Source organism: Dryobates pubescens, chromosome 11, assembly GCF_014839835.1.
Source record: "Dryobates pubescens isolate bDryPub1 chromosome 11, bDryPub1.pri, whole genome shotgun sequence".
Classification (NCBI taxonomy): Eukaryota; Metazoa; Chordata; class Aves; order Piciformes; family Picidae; genus Dryobates; species Dryobates pubescens.
The window spans coordinates 9,226,642-9,248,016 of NC_071622.1; the positions used below are offsets into that span (position 1 = coordinate 9,226,642).

The following is a 21,375-nucleotide window of genomic DNA, read 5'->3' on the forward strand; positions in this document are numbered from 1 at the left end:
GCAAAACCCAGGATGCTGCAGCTACTGAGTTCACACCACTCCTGTGGCCAAAAGCATCCATTCCTGGAGAACAGCAGACTCACCATTAGATCTTCAGTGTAAATGGGCTCCTGGCTTCGTGTCAGTGCCAACGAGCGAGATGTGGGACTAGGGACACTCTCTGCTTCCCACACCTTCCCACTATAGGTGGTTTCAGTCAGGCTGAATGCAGGAGAAAGATATGTCAGCCTCCGCTCACAATGATGTCAGCATCATACCTCCACAGAAGATCCACATCTTCCTTACTCTCCCCTGTGCACTTTCTAGGCGTTAGCCCTTATGATATGGAGCTTGTAAAAAGAATTCTCTCTGGTTCTCACAAAAATATCATCCATTTGCCTCCCATGTAAAGGCTTAGCACAGAGAGAGCAGGAGGGGCCTGGCTTGACGTGACTCTGACTCATCAGAAATCGGCTGCTTGCTGCTTGGGCCACAGCAGGGTCCCTGAGGCTACACAGACATGTTCTGCTCCAGGGAGCTCTCAGTCTACTGTAACACATGTAGCAGGACAGGGTCAGGGCAACAAGTCACACTGGCTTCTTACCGGAGGTAGAAAACAGACTTCGTGGCCCGTTCCTGGTAGACAAACATATTCTTCCTGTTCACCACAGAGAAGGCATTGAGCACCGAGCGGAGTGCCTGGATAGCTGTGGGCAACGTGGGCTGTTAGCTATCCCACAGACCCTGCTCTGGTGTGCCAATCCAGCCAAAAGCCAGACTCTTGACACACAAAGTGAGAGGGGAACCCGGGCTGTACACACCTCGTGAGACCCCCATGTTGGGGCCCATCTTGAGGCGTGAGTGCACATGGATGAACGTGCTCCATACAACATCACAAGCAAAGTGCCCCGGCATGAACTGCATGGTGGCAGCGAGGTAGTCCCGGGGCTGGTAGCTCTCTTCTACAGAGTAATCTGCAAAACACATAGGACATAGCTGGGCCCATAGCATGGAAGTCACCATCTTTTGCATCATTCACAGGCAGGCAGTAGCACTGTTGCTGAGGTATGGCCAAGGGAGTATTCATACCATCTGTGGGCATGACACGCTGCCTGTATGAAGTATAGGGCGTTTCACTCTTCCAGATGTCCTCCTCACTTTCAGCCACCAGTAACGAGTTGCATATGTGGCTGTCATGTAGGTCCTGCAGCAGCAAGCGCTGTAAAGGATGAGAAAGAAAGGAGAAAGTTCTGTTACTTGCAGAGCCCACAGGAGACAGCAAAAAGGGCTTTGAGCCAGACTGAGTCCCTTTTCCTTCAGCCCCCAAGCTGTGACTCCACCAGCTGAACTGGCTCACCAGGCCCTCCTCTGAGCTGGGCCCAGACCAGACAACCTCCAGAAATCCCTTCTCAACTAAGCCATCTCATGACTGGCTGCTCTGTCCCTGACCTCTGCAGATTTGTTACCTGATTGACAACTCTGCAGATTTCACTGATCTTCTTCACCACCAGCTGGTTGAGACTCTGGCACTCCCCTGGCTGCTCCTCTTCCGTTTCTCCTGATGCTGTCTTCTCCACACTCAGGCTGCTTTACAGGGAAGAGGAGAGAGGGATCAGCAGAGTACGCGGAAAGCACGCTTGTCCCTGTGTGCTGGCAGAAGGAACACAGGCTAGTCATGCTGCTCCCCACTCACACTGGGCAGGAAGAAGATCCTGTCTGGAAATGAGTGAGGGGCAATAAGGTCACGGTACACAGAAACAGTGGAGAGAGGACCCTCCTTACCGTGTGTGGTAATAGACCTCCACTCGGTCCTGCTGGATTTTTACGATGAGCCAGAAATCTGGCATGAGAGGACACCTGGGCTCCTGGTCACTCATTAGTGCTTCCTCATACTCCGAGTCACTGCTTCCCCCATCGTAACCTGCAATGCATCCTCACTTCAGCCCCAGGCTTGACAAGCCAGCCTCCTTCCTGGGCACAGCAGGCTCTGGGAGATCAGAGCCACTCATAAACCCTGTCCTCAGGGCTCAGGGGTTACCCCACCCCAGGCATACAGTCTCCTCCACAGCCCTGCACCACTATGTCACTGCTGGCCTCTGGCTGCATGTTGTTAGTCACCCTTGCTCCAAGACACTCACCCAGGTGGTCAGAGTCCATGCTGCCCTGGCTTGACACTAGACTCTGCACACGGCTGGGACGCTGCTTGCTGGACCCTGCAGAGAAGAGAGGTCTGATCATGAAAGCACGTGCTAAGCCCCTTCACACGCCCCATGTGCTGCAGAAACATCACACCACAAGATAAGCAGGCAGTGCTATAGAATGGGGCTCTTGTAGCCATTGCTGGAATCAGCAGGAACTTCATGTCCTAAGGGATATCAGTGAGGCAGCACAGCCTAGTACCCTAGGTACTGCTAAGCAGTGAATTGCCAGCACCCTGGAAAGGAAGAGATCAACAGTCCTGGGTATCAATTCTGGTGTTCAGGGACTGCAACAGGAGTAGCTGTCACATTTTGTATGCCATGGCCAGAAATGGGTTCTTCCCTTCAAAGTTCCCAAAGCTGAGGTCTCGCTCTCCCACATTCGTAGTTCCTACCTTCCCTGCCCTGCGTTATGGAGTCAGCCAGGCTTGCTGCAGATGGTGTCACCAACAGTGATTTCTCACTGTTGCCCTTTTCAGAGGATGAGGATGGCAGTGACTGTATGGTTGTCTCTGGAGCTGCCTCCTCCAGGGAGTCACGACCAGGTGCTCTGTTTTGCTCAAGGCTCAGTGCTTCTTCTGGGACCTGCGCACAAGCCAAAGTTACAAAACTGACCAGAAAAACAGGCACCAAGAACAGTTCCATCCTCCTCCTCTACTGTTGTAGTTTGAGCTGGGTGCCCCCCTGGTGCATTCACTTCCTGTGTCCAGAAGTCCAGCCCAGAGGGATGGACACAGGAAATTGTGTATTTCCTACCATAATTCTTTGCACCACTATAAGATCCAGTGCGGAGTCTGGCACTTCCTCTTTCCTTCCCTCTCCGAGACTTGGTAACTGGGGGAGAGATCTCCCGGCCATGGGCCTGATTGGGCCCAAGGCCACAGGGGGATGGGCAGTCTCAGGCCTGGCCAGCTGAGACTAGCCCAGCAGAGGGAGGGGGAAGAAGGAGCCCTGGGGGTTTGGCATGCACCCTCAGGTGGGGATGGGATCTTTCTTTGTCACTGCGCTTTGAGTTTTCTGTAACATTCACCGCTTTCTATTTAAACTTTCATCACTTTTGCAATCCGTTTGCCTGAGTCGTTATTTCTGCCTGTGGTGGGGAGGGGGTCTGCCCCAACCCATTACATCTACCTTCTGTTACCAGAGTGTCCCCCACCTTCCCACTACAGACCTCTTCAGTGACTCTCACCTCGTCCTGTGTGTGGCTGCCTCCACCTGCTGGGGTTCCTGTGTCTGTCATGACACATGTCTCACTCTCCGGCCACCCCCAGAGACCTCGGGCTTCTTCTGGGAGGACACAGTTTGTATGGTGCAGCTCAGAGCCTTCTGCCTCTGCTTCACTGCTCCCCTCCTGGCCTGCCTGGCTCAGGGCAGTCCTGGTGCCCCCTCCAGCTGGCTGCTGCAAGCAAGGTGTCCCCATAGTGTTTGGAGCTGCCTGCCTGGAGTGCAGGCGGCTAATGGAGACGTAGTGGTAGTCACTGCCTTCTGCATTAAGAATGTAGCCTGGCAGAGCCATTCTTCTGAACTCCTGCAACACAGGGAAGAATAAGCATCCCCACCAGCAAAGGATATGACACTGCATCAGGGCCTCTTCTTTACCTCTTTGAACTTCTCCAGAGAGAGCTCAGGTCCAAAGACAAACTGGAGTAGCACCACCTCACTGTGGCAGCTGGGTCTCCCCTTGGAGTTATAGATGTGCGTGGCCACTCGGTGCAGGATGGAGGAGCTGATGACTTGCGAGTGGCGCAGCGCAGACACAATCTCATCATCCAGAAGCCAGCGAATCTGAGCAGAGCAATGACACAGCACAAGACCTAGGTGACCTGCATTTGCAAGGCTGTCCCAGTTCTGATCCAAAACCCACTGGGATGAGAGCACTGCCTCTCATCACCTGCATCCCTCATCTCCTTCTCAATGTACCTAAGAAAAGGCCTTTGGAAGAGAGTTCTGCCTGTCTCACCCCAACTGCAGTAAAAATTTTGTCAGGGTAATCCCACACTTCTGGAGAGCACAAGGCCAATGGCCTGTGTGATACCACCAAGGCCTGCTCAGCTGACAGAGGTTATACCTTGGAGCAAGACAGGAAGTGTGGCACAGTAGTTAGGTGCTGTGGCCACACAGCTCCAGCGAGAAGCAAAAAGTAGGCAAGGCTGGCTTACTTCATTCATGGTGGCTTCAATAGCCTGCCTGTGCACTCCAGGAAGGTTGGAAAGTGCAGGGTGCCTAGGAGAGAGAAGAATGATAATCAATCTTTCATTCTTATCCATGAGCCATGTAGGCAGTGAAAGGAACCCACAAGGGGCTTGCCACACCTGCAGTACCATACCTCTCATCTCCTGTGGATGGGAGCCGTTCCAAGTTGTGCATGATATCCTCATCCGAGCGGAAGGAGGATGGCTGCCCTGGAGAGCGTGTGAAGGACACGCTGCTCTCTGAGGTGCACCTGCCACATGACAGAGAGAGAGCAGGCTGAGCATCAGCTTTTGAGCCACCAAGGATAAACAGGCACAGGCTCCAAAGAGGGGAGAAAAGGGATGTCTAGAGGAGGTGAGCCTATTTTGGAAAAAATTTAGTTTTCTCAGGGCTGTGGCAGCATGTGTGAGGAGAATCCTGAGGCTCAGCATGTGGAGGGGAACCAAGACTGGCTGGCTGAGAAAGGCAAGCACAAGGTGGGCGAATGACTGGGCCCCTTTCCACCTACCTGTTGTGAAGAATGTCTGCATTCACAACTTCTATCTCCAGGGGCAGTGTCAACACAAAGATGTCCAGGGTCACACAGAGGTCACCCAAGTCGATGGTATTCAGGCCCTGGCAGCTTTCCAGGCAGCTCAGAACTTCCCCTGAGGAGGATCACAGGAATCAAGCAACAAACACCTCTGCTTACACATATACACAGCCTAGTGGCAAATATAGAGACTGCAAGAGGTGGCTGTCCCACATGCTTGGACAGGCTCAAGGATGCCACCACCCTCCATGATTATCCTTTCAATCTTACACGATCAATCCCACAGCAAGTGTGAGACCCGGTGAAAAATCCCTTTTCTGATGCTGGGAGACCTTGGGGGCTCTCTACAGGGAGGGCTGGTCCAGAGGCACTGTGGTTTAGGACATGGCATGTTTGTTCCAGGGGCTGCTCACTCATCAGGGACCTGACAGAAGTCCTACTGCCCCTTAATGTCACAGCAAGACTTGCTCTTACCTAGACAAGTTGGCAGGGACCGCACAGGCATGGAGCTGTGCTGGCTACGCAGCTTCACTGAGCAGGTGAGGTGCACAAAGAGTGGGGGCATCTCCTCCTCCAGGAACTCCTGCTCATTCAGTGAGCCTCCTCCTAGCACACTGAAGGAGTCATCATCCTGGTTCACTGTGTTGGAGTCTGAGAGGGAATCTGTGTCTGGGAATTCATGCTCCAGCTTCTCACGGTACTCCACTTCCAGCTCTGGGTCACTCTCTGTGGCAATGCAGCATCCAGATACAGTTCCTGCTGACACAGATTCCCTGTTAGCAAACCAGACTCACATCCTCAGAGTCCTCATGAGACACAACCAAGCTCTGAAAGGCATCATCACAGAAAGACTAAAGACATTTTCTTCTCCAGAACAGAGAAAGCAGATTTTACCTTCTTCAGCTGCCAGTTCTGCCTCTGATCCCTCCATGTCCTCACTGCCCTTCCTGTCTGCCTGATCCCGAGATGCTTCTTCCTGAGATGGAAAGAGGAAAGGCAGATACTAGAACCATGCCAGACAGTGAAGCAAGCTGTTGATGGCTCCCCCAGGGCTTTAGTCATGAGGGGTCTACCAGGCTCAAATCCAGATTTGACACCAAGTAAAGCTACTTCCCTCCACAAGGGCTGCCAGGGCAGCATTGTGCCTACCTCTTTCTTGGCTGATGGTGGGCAATAAAAGAAGTAGTGAGGATTTGATGGCACTGGCTTGAAATGTAAACTTCCAATTTCCAAGAATTTTTCCTAAAAGAGAAACCCCAACCATGAGGCAGACATTCCACTCTAACCACCTGCAGGAGCCAAGGAAAGCGTCCATGTTCCTCACCTGGATAATTTTATGTAAGTCAGGGTGTGCCTGGCAGGGCTGTCCAATTTCCAGCAGTGAGAGGGGAAACTCTGAACAGCAGCTGGTGCCCACACTGCTCTTTGGCTCCTCTGTGGGGCTAGCAACGTTATGGGAGTCCTGCTCACTGTAGTCCTCCATTTCCGCACTGACAGGATTGCGGGCAGGTCAGGCAGGCAAAGCAAGAAACCACAGCAGCTATATCATCACCTACCCTGAGAGCATCCCACCTTGCAGTTCCCCACACCTCATCTGTGTAAATACAATGTGACCTACACAACCCCCACCCCTACAGCCCCAGAAACTTTCCTGCCACCCATCAACCCAGGTAAGCGCTCAGGATGTCTGAAGCCAGGCTAAGCCCATAGGCCAGGTACACTACACAATGCTACAAACCCTCCCAGGGTAACAGATGTGGCTGAGTCTAGAGACAGGACAATTTGAATTACCAACACCCAGTCCAGGACACCTCACATGAAAAAGCAACATGAGCCCCAGAGTTTTGGCAGCACAGATCAGAGTGCAAAGCTCAGGGCCATGAATCAGTCCCTAAAACTCAGGGAAAGCAATTTGGACAGTGAGATGGCAGCTGGCTAAAGTACTTCCCAGGTACTTGAATTAGTAATAGAGATGGCAGATCTGGGTGCAGTGTGTCACTAGCTGTACATCCTTCAGTAAAGTTTATACAATCTGCATTGGGATTGGTGATGAATTATATAAGCAAACAAAAAGCTTCTCACAGTTCTTCTCTGTGAAAGAGACATGAAGAAGTCATCTTACTTTCCAAACAATGAGTGGTCTTCAAAACCACAGCCTCATTTCAGTGACTTACAGCATAGGAGGAAATAGGTTTGGGGATTCCAAATAAATGCCACTGAATTCACATAAAGCAACTGAGGATAGTCAATTGCAAATAGAGGAAAAGGACCTAAAGAAGGTGTTTATCTGACAGACACTGAGGCATAGTAGAGTAGTTTCCAGAGGCAATATAAGCCTCATAAACATCCTAAGCAATAGAAAGGCAGAAGTTTAGCACCAAGCACATTCCATTTCTGCCTTGACATTTCTCTTGTTAATGTCTTTCTCGAGTTTTGGTTTACAGAAATGACACTTTATTTATCAGAAAAAGATAACCACCATGTAATTTTCACCAGTCAACAGCAAACTCAAACGAGTCAAGCAGCAAGAGATGCATAATTTATCCAGAAACAAGTCTGAATGTTACTTGCAGACAAACCACCCTTCAGCTCAGGCAAGATGGGACAGTAATGAGCTAAGAATACATGAGAAAGTGAAAGGACAGATGTCACTAGAGATTACAAGAGAGGTGGTCTTGGTGAACACCATACCAGGTGGGTATCTCACTGGAAATATCTGTTCTTCCATGTGGCTCTGTTAGACTCAGCCCTATAACATTCCTTTTAGCAAGCAGCAGAAGACGCTTGAAGAAAGATCTGTCCTGGTCCAATACTAAGAACAGAAGCAAGACAAAGGTGGACCCCTACCTTGATTCAGAGACCAAGACACCCCGTTCCCTAGAGCTCTGCTCCTCTTCTTGCTCTATGCTGCCCATTTGGAAGCTGGCTGTCTTGGAGTGTGTATGGAAATGCTGGTGGCTCTCTCGGAATGAGCGGACATGGCTGCACACTGTCAGCAGGAAGTTGGTGATATCAATCTCTTGGAGCAGCTCCTCACAGTAGTCCATGGCTGTAAGCAGGTCCTGAGAGCTGATGCTGTGTGACTGCTGAAGGCTCTTGAACAGCCCTACAGATTAAACACAGTACTTGAGCAGCAGGAAGCAAGGCAATAGTCACAAAGATTTTCACCAAGTCTCAACATAGAGCTACAGTCAGTGCAGGTGCTGGAAGAGAAAACTCATCCAGAATGCCTAATGGTATGGGTTAGCACGAGCTTGTGTCACACCACAGAGCCCTAGGGCTTTGCCACCCTGAGAAGTGAAAGGAAAAAGACAAAGTAGGGACCCTCTTCCACAGCACTTCATGGGTTCAGAAACAGCCTATGCATGGCCCATAGGGAATGCACAGAGGCATCTTTTCTTCCCTCCTGCTAGGAGATCAGTCCCACAGCTCCTCCCTTTACTCCATGTAAATTCACAATAAAAATGAGACATTGCTTTCATAAAAGATTCAGGGCCCAGCCCCAATCCCAACCCTGCCTCAGCTCCTACTGTGCTGCTCCTCACCTTTCACATAGCACTGGTGAGAGTGCTCCTGCAGCAGTGTGCAGTAACTCACCAACTCCTTATGCTTGTGGTCTAGCCAAGCAGCAGCAGGAGGACGTTCCAGAGACTGGGATCTGGAAAAGAGGAACCACAGCCTTCAGCACACAGAAGCACATTTTTGGCTATAAATAGCTCTAGCACCAGTAAATCAGAGGGTCCCAGGGCCTGCAGAGGCAGAGGCTGCTGCAAGGCAAGAGAAGCCAAGCCAAGAGAATAAGGCAGGGCTAGAGCCATACACTTCCAAGCAAGCTTCTGTTTCCTGTCTAGGACTCAAGCATGGTTGGTGTTACCTGAAGAAGATATCCCGGGGAGGCCGGTGTGCCCGCGGGCTGACGAGCTGCTCCCGCAACATCTCCAAAGAGCAGCTGTAGATGTAAATGGGGCAGCGAAATCGACGGCACTCGCCCAGCTCAGACTGGGAGTTCTGGTGAGAGAAGGAGATGTGGACATCTCTCCGCGAGGGGCCACCCTGCTCTCCGGGCTCACGGCTCACCTCTGCAAGAGAAACCATTCTGAGAGAAAGGCCTTCGGTGGGCTCCTCGCTCCCGCTCTGAGGTCACAGCCCTCACAGCAGCACCCACAGGTGGGTACTGGGTTCACAGCTTCTCACCACTCAATCCTCAGAAGTCACACCCCTCATCCAGAGCTCAACCACTCAGCCCAATCTTTTCACCACACTGATTGTTTTCTTGGGCAGCCATGATTGTTCATCGCCATCACCTTCCGCAGCAGCAGAACGCTCCATCCTCATTGCTGAGGCTGGCTGAGGCTTCACAATGCCCTTTGTCCTGACCCTGACTCTGCTCACTGCCAGGCAGGAGCTGACAGCCTTGATCAGCCTGTTATTCCTCCTACCTCAATCTGCCCAGCAGTGTGCTCAGGAATAGCAAAGATACCAATACTAATACTTCAGCTAGCTGCAGTCCTGAGGGCAGTACCGTGGGCTGGTGTTATGCTGAGGGTAGGCAATGGCACTGCGGCATCCCCTTCTTCAGACTCAGCCTGCACTTGCTCTGCATGGACAGGTCCCAGGGTGTCCTCTCCAGATTGGCTTTCATCTTTTGGAGGTTTATCCAACCCACAAGCCATCAGCTTCTGTACATCTGGAAAAAAAATAATAAAACCACCCTTCTGCCTAGTGAAAACAGTGAGAACATTCCCGAGATGGCTGATGTCCCTGCTCTTTGAGTGCAGGAACAGATCCACAGATACTTCCAGCTGAACCTAGCAGCATTCACCAGCAGTTCAGTGGCAGCCAGACCTATACCAGTGCCTAGAAGCAGGGACTTCCCCAGATGAATCTATTAGTAGTCTATTAACAACCCTACTGGGAAAATGGTTCAATGGTTGCAGCCAGCAAATAATGTAAAGCCACATTCCCTGCCTGAAAACATCATGTGGGTAGCACCATGTCTAGTGAGAGAAGAACAAGACATTTGGCCCTTTGCAACGCTCTATTCCTGGACACATGGTGGAAAAAGACTGGGTCTAGACTCCACTGTTCAATTTTCTTTCCATCCTACCAGAGCTGATTCTGCTTTTGCCAAGCAGGTGCTTGGGACTGCTGCTTCCTCTCCCTCCTCCCTCAGGTGGCCTCACCTGAGAAGGTGGCTGGTAGGAAGGTCAGGAACACATGCTGTGGGTTGACCAGCTTGGCATAGCATCGCCATTGCGGGGGAAAGGGTCCTGTGGTGTCACTGAGGGTCACATCATCCTCAGGCAGCTCTGTGTTGCCGAGGCTCTGGTGAAAGAGCAGGAGCTAGATAAGCTCATAGCACATGGCAGAGGCATACCTTGAAATAGATAGCAACCACACACAGCAAGTTCCTCCAAGACTGCTACTCAGCACAGTGCCACAATCATCCTGGCCACCCTCCGCACCATTCTCAGAGCAGCCTGGCTCCATGAAGCACAGCGCACGCAGTCAGGAGACACTTAAGCCAGTTTTGCCAGGGCTGGTTCTGATTCCCAGGCAGCAATTGTCAATGGTGCCTGAGCAATCTGCAGCACACCACCAGTGCTGCTGTAACAGGGTAGACCCACAGTGAGTGCAACTGTCCACACATCTGACAGATTCCTGCTTGATTTCAGCCACAGGTTACAGCTTCAACTGCTGCCAAGCATGGGAAAACCACCAGCCTTTTAATCTCCTCTCAACCTTCCACTAACTATCCTGCTCTTCAACAGCTGCTCTTTGCCTTCAGAGGGGGCTTGGGAGAAGGACAGTAGCAGTGTAGCAGTACCTGCAGAGTACTTGTGGAGCCAGTCATATCTCTGGTGCCATTGCTGCCAACAAGATGGTAAGATGCAGAAGCATCCTGCTGCTCTAGAGTCCCAGAAGCTTTCAGGGTTTCCTCTGAAACAGAGCACAGACAAATCAACCTGAGAAACATCAGCAGAGAAAGAGACTTAAAAGCAAGGCTCCTCAAACACCCCAGTTCACGATGTCACTGCTGCCATACTCCTGGCCCTTACCTCTGATCACAGGGAGTATGAAGGGGGGTTGATGGCCATCACGATCCCGTTGCAGAACCTGCTCCATGAAAGCCACATGATCAACATCAGCCATGGGGATCTCTCGGTCACTGAGGTCATGCTGCAGGCAGCCATGGAAGAGGTTTAGTAGCATTTCATTGGGCACAAACGAAGAGTCCTTGGTCACCTCCTCATTCTCTGCTCCAAAACAGAACCATGGCAGCTTCAGAGAAAGCATCTCTACAGCCACCAGCTGCCCAGGACCCCAGGAGACAGCACTTTGCAAAGCGGCACTTCCACACAACTAGGAGTTTACCCCCAATGACTCTGTGAGTCTGACTTGGAAGGCTGTTGAGGAAACCCTGGAGCTCCAGCATCATTAGCTAACCTACACTGACTCACCCTGCTACCCTAATTGTTCTGGAGATGTTTGGGGCTAAGGACATGAAACCACCACCACAGAGCAACAGTCTAGGTTTAATGTTCTCAAAAGCAACTCTTCCAAAACCATCATCCCAATAAAGACAGCAATATACCTGGACAGCCCTGGGGCTGCAGAGGCAAAAAGAACAGAACTGCACTAAGCTACTGAAAGAGCCACAGCAGCTCTCATGTGCCTGCTACCCAGGGAAACAAGAACACAGAGCAAGATGCCCGTTGCCATGGAGGAAGTACAAGAGGAGATAGGCAGTATAGATCCTCTTACCTTTTGTCAGCATTAGGAAGAACATTTCAACTTGCTGACACCTGGGCAACAGCTTCATGAGGTTGAACTGGAATGGGATTTCATGCACTCGAAAACCAGCCCCCATGTCTGGATCTGCAACAAGAATTGGGAATGCAACATGCCTGTGGGCAACACATAGCCCTGCCTCAGGCCACCTCTGCATTTATGGTGCCAGTTCTCAACAGGGAGCACAAATGAAGTTACACACCAGCACTGCCTCAACTCCCTCTGCTTGAGAAGGGAAAGGGATACCAAGAGAATTAAGGTGAAGAAATGGCAAAGCCTGATGGAGGGTGCAGCAGCTTGTGAGCTACCACAGAGAAGTACCATACTGATAGAGTCCCCTAGGCTTGTTGCCACCTTGATACAAGGAGGTACAAGAAGCCACCAAGAGATCTTACATGACTCAGGCTCACAGCTGCCAGGAAACACGACCTGTACATCAGTGTTGCAGGTAACACTGCTGGGGAGTAATGACCATGCTGGGAGCCAGAGGCAGCCTGAGTTAGCAGAGCAGTCAGTGACCACGACCCCTCTGCTCTTGAGAGACATCTCCCATCTGGCAGGCTCTGCACATCCCTGCAGGTGCTTCCTGTCCTCTTCCTCAGGAAGGAGTCTCTCCCCTCCAGGCCCCGAGTTTTCCTGGCCCTCTACCCCTCCCACAGCAGCAGTGATATGATCCAACAGGGTTCCCTCAGGTCCCATTCTCAGCTTTTGGGATGATTCTGGCTCTCTCACACCCACCCATCTGCTGTGTTACTCACTGCAAGGTAAGCAAACAAAAGATCTAGAATGGGGTGAAGAAAGCAAAAATAGTCAGATTCTGTAACAGATTGCCTGACAAGGTTGAAACACTCCTTCCCCCATACTCTTGGAGTTGTCAATGAACTGTTAATCATGTCACATCAAATACACAATCCTATCATGAAGAAAGAGGACAGCTGAGAACTCCTAAGGTTCTCTTCCATACCTTTGTGGGGCTAGCAGAACATTCACAGAGGGTCCAGAAATTAACAGGGCCACCAGAAAGCAACTGTCTTGCAACTGAGGACAGAGGAGCTCTTCCTTCCCATCATTTACAACTTCTGAATGACCAACTGCCCTGGCATACCCTGCCCATTACTGCACAGGTGATCTTATCTTCCATCTGCTTTGGAAGTCACTCTCTCACAGAATTACAGAATGGCTGAAGTTGGAAAGGACCAGTGCAGGTCTTATGATCCAATCCCTCTGCTCAAGCAGGGTCACCTAGTCACTACTCCAGCCTGGGCAGAAAGCCTCAATGCTTTTTTCTGGCCTTCCAGGATGAAGATATTTTTCTGGCAGATCAGCACAAGTTCAAAGTGACCCACAGCCACTGAAGTCTAGAAACTCATCACAAAAATACTGTTCCACCTTCCAAAAACCTCTAATGGGCCCAGAGACATTCAGAGCATAGCTGCCTCTTGCTCCATCAAACCTGCTAGGACATACATGCTGGACTCACCTTCAGTAGCTTTACTGTCTGAAGGAGGGCAGACCCACTCCTTGTTCTGGCACAACTGGCTGATATACTCGAAGGTCAGCATGGTGGCAATGCACGCAAGGTCCCGGGGATAGAGCTGTAACAAGCAGTCAAGGCTCAGATGCATGCAGCAGCATTATTATCCCCAAGTGCAGGAGAAACAGTCTAAAGGCAAGGAGGGGAAACACTCATAATCCCATCCCCTTACTTGCTCTATTCTCACTCATTGCTCCCTCCTTCTCCACCAGCCCTTTAGCCTCTTCTTGCTTTGTTCAGGGGGTGCGCTGGCAGTACTGTCTGCATTCCCCACTCTGGTCCAGCTCACTCCCCACCAATGGAATGGATCTTGACAAAGCAATTTGTATTTTGTGCTTTTCTGTCTATCTGCATCCACTGCCTTGCAATCCAGAAACCTCTTCTATTCAGTATTCCAGTTCCTCTTTTAAAAATCTCAGGCTCTTCATTAACATCACTCCCATCACTTCTGGCCCTCAATAAGTCACCCACAGTGCTGTGGTGCACTTGCAATAAACCCTTCTCCCTCCACAAGAGAGCCCCTACCCCTTCAGGAACTCACTGCTTTAGGTATTTTCTGGTAGGGCAAGCCATGGAGGTGTTTCCAGTTTTCAGCAGTACTGTGGACGTGGCCACTCTGTGGCTCTACCCAGCACTCGGTAACCAGGTTCAGTTCTGTGTCCACTTCAATGGCCTCTACCTCTGTATCATTGTCATCATCTGTGGAGAAGCTGGAGGAAACACATAAGGCAAGTCTGGTGAGATGGCACAGAGCTAGCACATGCAGCTCCTCTCAGAGCTGTGAAAGCAGTCATGAAACTCTGGGTTTGCAAGCAAAGCCCCACCTCACTGGTGAGCCATCCACAACATCTAGTTGTCTGTACTAGATGATGGACCACTCCCCGCTTCCCACACCACCTATTAAGGGGAAGTCTGGAGCCATGACCCCACTGCCAGCCTTCCCTGGGATCAGGGCAACAGTCTCACCTGTCCTTGGTGGAGGTGGAGTGGGGTGGGAAAAGGATGTACTGGACGACACAAGTGTGCTTCTCCCTGCCACTGCTGCTCTCACTTGAGTCATCAATCTGCAAGAGAGACACTGCATGAACCTGGCCAGCAGTAACAGTCCACACCTACCCAGGGTCCCCCTTCCACAACACAGCCCCATTGCCCAGTTCCACTAGCCACAGTGAAGAGAAGCAGCCCATCCCAGCTCCAGGAACTCCTACCAGCAAAACAGGTTTCTAACTGCAGAAAAAGAGAGGAAAATGCCCAACCCACAAACTACTTTACTTCTGGGATGGAGGCAGGCCTCCCAGTATACATCAAGGGTACATGCTAGAAGCAGGTGAGAAATCCCACCACAGGAAGGTGAATCCACTTCAGAAGCAGCCATGAAGGACTATGTTCACACCCAGCACCCAGACTCACCCGTATGGGCAGCTCCAGCACCATGTTGATAATTCCATCACCACTGGATGCAAAGTGGAAACCCTCTGACAGACGGACCCTGGTAACAGTGGCAGTAAGACATGGAGGATTTCTTTACCCATGCTGCAAGAATGACTGTACCCTTCACCCCACAACACCTTCCTTCCCAAGATAAGAAGCTGCACACAGACAAAGGGGAGATGTGCTACGTGTCTGTGTGCAGATCAGCATTCCCCAGGCACAGTAACATCTCTTGCTCTTTTGTGTGTTTTCCAGAACTCTGTCCTCAGGTGCAGTAACAGAACTGGGGAAAGCATTGGCCCAAGCAGCTCTAGAAGCTGTGTACAGGATCAAAACCTTCTGCACAGCAGCTTCAGCTGCTACCTATAATAAGGCCTCAGACCTACTCTGCTTTCTCTGCATCCCCAGGACTAGCTGGAAAAACCACACCCATCCAGACATGCAACTTACTCTGTGAGTGTGGAAAGGAGCTGGGCTACAGCAGTGATGGGCACAGCCGGTGCCAGCCCCGACTGGACACTCCAGATCCAGCGCTGGTGATAGAAGTAGCGGGACAGTGAGGCCAAGGTGGAAGAGGCAGTACGATTGGCCACCATAGTGAGTGGGCCAGACACTGGGGGATGCTCCAGGTTGAGAATGAAGGGGGCTCGGTAGTCAGAAGGCAGCTTCTCATACCTAGGAGAGGGCAGAAGCGTGGCTTGCTGAGGTGGAAAGAAGGCTCTGCTCAGGGCCAGAGCTATCTGGATTCAGCCTGCTTGCTGGGCCCACAACACAAGCCTCCAGCAGCAGATGATGGCTAGCCCAGCATAGGATCCTACTCAGGAAGCCGTAACTAAATTTATTTCCACATCATATCAGTAACAAATTAGCCCATACAGCAAGGCTTTCTGCTTCAAGTCACAGCCCTCCAAGCCTACAAGCTGCCACTCAACTCAAACCCACCCCAACAAGCACCAGCTTCACAACATTCTCATCCTGCTCCTGGCAGCACCATTCACAGACTCTTTCTCTCCTATTTCCCAGGGCAAGGAGGCTGTGCTGATGGGCTGGATCTCCATCACTACCTGATGAGTAGCTTCTCCAGGGGTTTGTGCAGCACAACGAGGCAGGGTCTGTCTGAGAGGGCTGACTGGGCCCCAGCTACAGGTGGAGACTTGGAGGGAGAACTACTGCCAAACATTTTCCTCTTTGCTTTTGGAGTTGCCTCCTTGCTCTGGACCCTGTGGGGAAAGCGCAGCTGCAAGATTCGGTCCCGCAACTCCTCCACTATCTGTCATGACAAAAGCAAAAGGTAAATGTGACCACCTGGAGACATACTACTCAAAATAATAACCTTCCAGAACAAGAGCCTGACTAAAACGAATATACTCTCCCTGAGTACAGAGATGAGGGGGAGTTAAAGGTCATCTGAAGCACTATCAAGACGGAGACCACAATTACAGAAGACTTTTAGGTTCACATTTTAACAACAAATATTTTTAACAGCAAAAGAAAAGTCAAAGAAACCCAAAGATGCTTCTAAGGTGAAGAAATCACTTCCCCTAACATTGATGAAAAATAAATTAACTGCATGCCAGTTCCTCCACAGAAGCAGTCTAAGTACCCACCCTCATTCCTCCCCTCCTCAATAGCCTAAATGTAAACTGGTACATGTAAGAGCCAGACTGTTCCTACAGCTAGCATTCCCCCGTCACATTCATGTGTCAAACCTCTATGATAAAAGGTTTCAAGAGCTCAGGTTATTTTTTAGGTTACTATCTTCCAAGATTCTTTCAAAATTACTTCCATCTCTAATGGCTGAGACAGGTCTCAGTGTTCCCAGATGAAACAGTAAGTATGAGAAAGACATCCTGCTATTAAGCTCTGTGAACCTTTTGTTGTATACGAGGTTTATCATTAAACCTTAGTCTTTTGTCTTCCAATCTTTGGTTTCTCTCACTTAGCTTTACAGTTAGATTAGTCTGAGCAGAAGCTAACAGACATTGGAAGGACCATCTCTTTCTGAACTGGAAATGGAGAAACAGTCCACAGAATAGAATCACAGAATGTTAGAGGTTCGAAGGGACCTCAAAAGATCATCCAGTCCAACCCTGCTACCAGAGCAGGATCACCTAGAGCAGAACACACAAGAATGGGTTTTGAATATCTCCAGAGAAAGAGACTCCACAACCCCCCTGGGCAGCCTGTTTCAGTGTTCTGCCACCCTCACAGTGAAAATCTTTTTCTTCATGTTTCCATGGAACTTCCTATGCCTCAACTTCCAGCCATTACCCCTTGCTCTGTTATTGGGCATCACCAAGAAGAGCCTGATTCCATCCTCTTGGTACTCACACTTTACATATTTATAAACCCTCTAGTCTCCTCCTCTCCAAACTGAAGAGACCCAGCTCCCACCTTCTGCATCGGACAGCCCATTTATTTTTGATACAAAGAGATTATGAAGTCTGTCCAGCAGACCCAAAATCCTTTTACATCCTTTTTTTTATTAATTATGATTATATTTTTTTCTCTCCCTGTACTGCTCACGCAGAGCCTTGTGCACATTTTAACTCTAACTCCTTCGTCCCCAAGTGATAAAACACACATGCACAGTTCTCCACCAACTGAAGCTGATAGCCTAGGGAACATGTAGTGTCCCTCTGTGGTTTATCTCAGAGAGATGGTTTATTTACAAATGAATCAGCCAAGTATCTGCTGTTCCTGACAGACAGTATTGATTGTGCTTTGGTCACAAGGACAGAATAGATAACCTTTGAGTCATTTCAAGCCCCACAGTTGAATTAAGCAGTAGAAAACACATTCATGTGACCAGCTATTCTATTGATTTTCAAGTCTTTGGGGTTAGATCTTTCACTGACTTAACACAGAAAGCTTTGTTCAGCTGACCCTTTTCTGCTACAGTAAATTCACATCCATTTAAGCCTTAACGTTGTAGTTAGTTATTACAAGATACCTGCACACAGTGTGGTCTGTGATCTACCCACCACTGTGATCCACCCACTCCTCCTACCCTAGGAAGCAGCCAGCCAGCCAGCCCTCACCTTGTTCCTGGCCTGTGCAGGTGTGCCAATGGGGAACCCCAGTCGAAGAACCATGCAGGGAGCTTTGGAGATGATCCGCACCACATAAAACGAGGAAGGTGTGGGATCCTCAGGGCTAGGGAGGAGGGATTAAGACAAGGCTGAAAAAATATGAACCTTGCTGCTCTATTGTGTCAGACCAAGTGGAGATCTCCTCCACAAGGTTCAACAGCCCAAACAACTTGGCAGCAACACATGTCAAGTTCTAGCCTGCAGAACACACCCAACATAGTGGCAGCAGTCCAGAAGACGCAGGTTTTCATATCCACTTGTCTTGTTCTTATTGCTTCCTTCCAGATATCTGCTTCTGGCCCATCACAGGCTACTGATCTAACTGGATCTTTGGTGTGGCCATATGCCCAATTCCCCACACAGGACTGCTTCAGACCCACTCACCTGTTTATCAGTTTGACATATGAGTAGCCCTCCACCAGCACAAAGCTGCTCCAGTCCCGCAGCAAGGAGGTGAGCGCCGAGTGGGAGATGCGGCACTGGATGGTGCTGTAGCGGCCATTGTTGCCCGGTGTGTGCAGGTGCTTGGGCACAGGCCTGCAGAGTGTGGCAGAGCGCAACTTAGAAAACAGTTTCTCTTCTTCACAGGCTTTGCTACCTCCATTCCAACTCATCCTCTGACTGGTACATCAGCCTCCACAGCAGCCAACACTCAAGCACCTCACCTGCCTGGGCCTGTCAATGAGAGCTACACTCCCTGAGCACACAGGGATCCTGCTGTCCACCTTGCATCATTTCTGTCTCCCTCCACGCAATGCATGGCTAAAATTTACATAAGTCTGCAAGTAGGACCAGCCTCAGGAAGGAAATGTTTGCCAGCAACAGAAGAAAGTGTGTGGGATAGCTCTAACTGGATGGTCCACACACCATGCAATCAGGAAATCCAAACCCAAGAGGGACTGGAGAAAATTTATGCTCCTGAGAAAAGCCCTACTCTTGACAAAGATGAGCCTTCACCACCCACCAGGTCCCACTAGCAAGGCCACCAGCATTTGAAAGACAGCTGCAATTCTACAACTGGACTCAACTGAATGCCCTGCTTTCTCAGGCTGGCCCACACCATGCATGTGAGCTCAGCCCTGCAAGTTACGTACGTGTCATGCTCCAGAAGAAGGACTATACGATGCATATGCAGCCACCTTTGCCAGAAGTTGGCATCCATGGAAAGGATAGGCTTCCAGTAGGAGGCAAACTGGGAATGGCTCGAGTCAGACCCACTGTGCTGCAGGGATAGCACCTGAGAAAATGATAGAATATTCAGCAAGGAACTGTCTGGTTCCACCCAGAGAGAGCAGGAGCTTCTCTAGCAGCTGAGCTGTGAAGGCCTAGGAGGTTGGCCATGTCCCTGGCTTTTGGTAACTGCACCTCAGCAGAATAACTGTGTTCACACTGTTACAAGCAGTACTGTGGAAGCAAAAATAAATTAGGTCCCTGAAATGTCAAGTTAATTAGGAATTGAACTACTTTAGCATCAAGTAAATCAACCATGGAAAAGAGAGCATATGTAATGGTGTGCTCTCTGATTGAGAGAGGGGATATATGGCTTGTGCCAGCAGAGCACTTAAACACTGACATAGCTCATTTGAGAGTGCTCATGCAAACAGGGTACCAGCAATAGGTGGCACTGGGCAACTCTAGCATGCTTATATGGTAACACTGTGATTCCACCAACCACAACATCTCTGCTGACACAGAAGTAAATGTCAGTTAGCCATAAGATGAGATGCTCCAGATATACCGTGGGATACATAACCCTATGCAGTGAAAATTTATTAGGCAAAGCTAAAGAAGTAAAGGGCTTAAGCAATAAAATTAAAGAGATGCTTTTCTTCAATTAAAGCTCCCCTGGCTTTTATAGCTGCTAGTCATCTTCTACCACTGCCAAGGACACTGCTAACAAGTAATAGATAATATGCTAGCACTTCTGCTCAGTGAGCTACAATGAGTTTGAATTTTGCAGAGGAGACTATTAATTCATATGTAGTTTAGTTTCTGCTGTGCAGACAACAAACCATCTCTCTTGCACCTTCCACATGAGTGCTCAGAGCAAGCAGCCTATTAAACAACTATTGAGCACGTCACCCGAGGGTGCTGAGCCACCTCGCCAGGGCACCAGACTGCCAGCAGCAACCCCACACATGTGAAGTATCCACTGAAAAAGCATGGCAAAAATAAGCATGTTAGCCTCCTCACTGGTCTTCCACATCACATCACTATGGCAGAAGGCTTCACAGCACACCTAGGAGACTTACTGTGGGTCTCAAAGGTGTAGCTGCAGCAACAGAGACATAGGGCAGTGTCGCCAAGGGAAGAGCATGGGACAGGATGTTCACAAGCACGGCATTGTGCCTGGACTCTGCTACTGAACAGGACAAAGAGCAAGAGATGAACCCTGAGAGTTACAGATGATCTTGATTGCCTGTTGAAACTCGACATCCCTGGGTGCAAACAGAATAGGCAGGAGGGGCAATCTACCCTCAAATTAAATGTGAGAGAGGGAACATACCGGCGTAGTGGAGCCTGGTGGGATGTAGAACAGGGGCACGCCATTCTTGGTGCTCTCAGGAATGGTGAAGTGTTCTGGGACTGTGTCAAAAGACTGCAGATGAACCAGCATTTGGTCTGTTTGGTTGATGCTGAAAGAGAACAGGCAGGTAGGTGTGAAAGCCCACACTATCCCCCTTGCTGCCTCAGTGAGCCCAATGCCTGCACACACAGCACTCTATATATTGGGAGCCCACCTACACCAACATAGCTTTCTAGGGCAATGCTGGGATTCAATGCAAAGAGCATGTTAATGGAGATCAATTATAACAGCCTAATATGAGGAGAATGATCATTTGGGAAGCTCTAGGAAAGGAATTTGCTGAATAGCAGAGAGCAGTGGTCACCCTGCCCAGGAAACAGTTATAACCTTCAGACCTAGAGACACGAGGTGTTGCTCCTAGTGTGAGCATGCAGTACAGCTGCAAGGCTGTACTGTAAGAACCACCACCTCCACGGGATAGCAGTCAGAGCAAAGGTTTGCATCACAGGATCAGGGCAGTTTAATACTTCCACCAGGAAGCAATCTCACTGACTAGGTCACAGGCCAGTCTGAGACTTTTCCTTGGCTAGATGGCAAACCTGTCACCAGTGATGCCTCTTCCTCAGAGCACATTCCTTTGGGACCTTGGATTGGGATGGCCACCTGCATAACCCATATCCCAGCATGCCAAGGAAGGAATTTCTTGGTTACACCAGATATGAGGAACTGAGGAGTATGGTCTGGCTGACCTCTGCAAGGTGTTCCAGAAGCGCCGGATGACCGTAGTGCGGTACAGACTGGTGATAGGCTTCCTCATGGTGCAACTGATGTCATGCAAGATGTCATAGCTTCCCTCCATTGTCACCTCCACCCATGTGCTGCGTTTTGACGGGTCCAGGGGCCATGGTGTCACAGCTAAATACTCTATCCTCATGTTATGCTTCCAAAGCAGCACGAGTTTCACCTCCAGTTGAGATCCACCTGCATAGGAGCAGAGGACTACGTTCAAGCGCTTGTTTGATACACATCTGAGCTTTACCTCTGACCAGGAACTCCCAAGGACTGTGAGATTGCTGTGAGGGGGACAAAGTAATACA

General features: G+C 50.0%; 1 protein-coding gene across 3 annotated transcripts in view; it reads right to left on the minus strand.

The window, feature by feature from the left end:
- SZT2 (SZT2 subunit of KICSTOR complex) overlaps positions 1-21,375 on the minus strand; it is a 55,087-nt gene that overhangs the window by 20,829 nt on the left and 12,883 nt on the right. For all 3 annotated transcript variants that reach the window (XR_008462455.1, XM_054165657.1, XM_054165656.1), the window contains exons 10-45: positions 21,028-21,259; positions 20,258-20,387; positions 18,846-18,988; positions 18,136-18,288; positions 17,701-17,815; positions 15,724-15,929; positions 15,110-15,334; positions 14,639-14,717; positions 14,195-14,292; positions 13,770-13,938; positions 13,175-13,289; positions 11,668-11,781; positions 10,962-11,159; positions 10,730-10,842; positions 10,086-10,227; positions 9,425-9,589; positions 8,777-8,981; positions 8,448-8,560; positions 7,750-8,008; positions 6,227-6,392; positions 6,052-6,144; positions 5,797-5,878; positions 5,377-5,658; positions 4,879-5,017; positions 4,504-4,620; positions 4,337-4,400; positions 3,777-3,962; positions 3,367-3,705; positions 2,573-2,762; positions 2,118-2,192; positions 1,762-1,900; positions 1,446-1,566; positions 1,069-1,198; positions 801-953; positions 584-686; positions 84-201 (exon numbers count right to left, since the gene is read on the minus strand). Coding sequence is in view for 2 of the 3 variants with exons in the window: in XM_054165657.1 (XP_054021632.1) it covers positions 84-201; positions 584-686; positions 801-953; positions 1,069-1,198; positions 1,446-1,566; positions 1,762-1,900; positions 2,118-2,192; positions 2,573-2,762; positions 3,367-3,705; positions 3,777-3,962; positions 4,337-4,400; positions 4,504-4,620; positions 4,879-5,017; positions 5,377-5,658; positions 5,797-5,878; positions 6,052-6,144; positions 6,227-6,392; positions 7,750-8,008; positions 8,448-8,560; positions 8,777-8,981; positions 9,425-9,589; positions 10,086-10,227; positions 10,730-10,842; positions 10,962-11,159; positions 11,668-11,781; positions 13,175-13,289; positions 13,770-13,938; positions 14,195-14,292; positions 14,639-14,717; positions 15,110-15,334; positions 15,724-15,929; positions 17,701-17,815; positions 18,136-18,288; positions 18,846-18,988; positions 20,258-20,387; positions 21,028-21,259 (5,471 nt within the window). In the remaining variant the exon portion in view is untranslated. The remainder of the gene's footprint in view (positions 1-83; positions 202-583; positions 687-800; positions 954-1,068; positions 1,199-1,445; positions 1,567-1,761; positions 1,901-2,117; positions 2,193-2,572; positions 2,763-3,366; positions 3,706-3,776; positions 3,963-4,336; positions 4,401-4,503; positions 4,621-4,878; positions 5,018-5,376; positions 5,659-5,796; positions 5,879-6,051; positions 6,145-6,226; positions 6,393-7,749; positions 8,009-8,447; positions 8,561-8,776; positions 8,982-9,424; positions 9,590-10,085; positions 10,228-10,729; positions 10,843-10,961; positions 11,160-11,667; positions 11,782-13,174; positions 13,290-13,769; positions 13,939-14,194; positions 14,293-14,638; positions 14,718-15,109; positions 15,335-15,723; positions 15,930-17,700; positions 17,816-18,135; positions 18,289-18,845; positions 18,989-20,257; positions 20,388-21,027; positions 21,260-21,375) is intronic.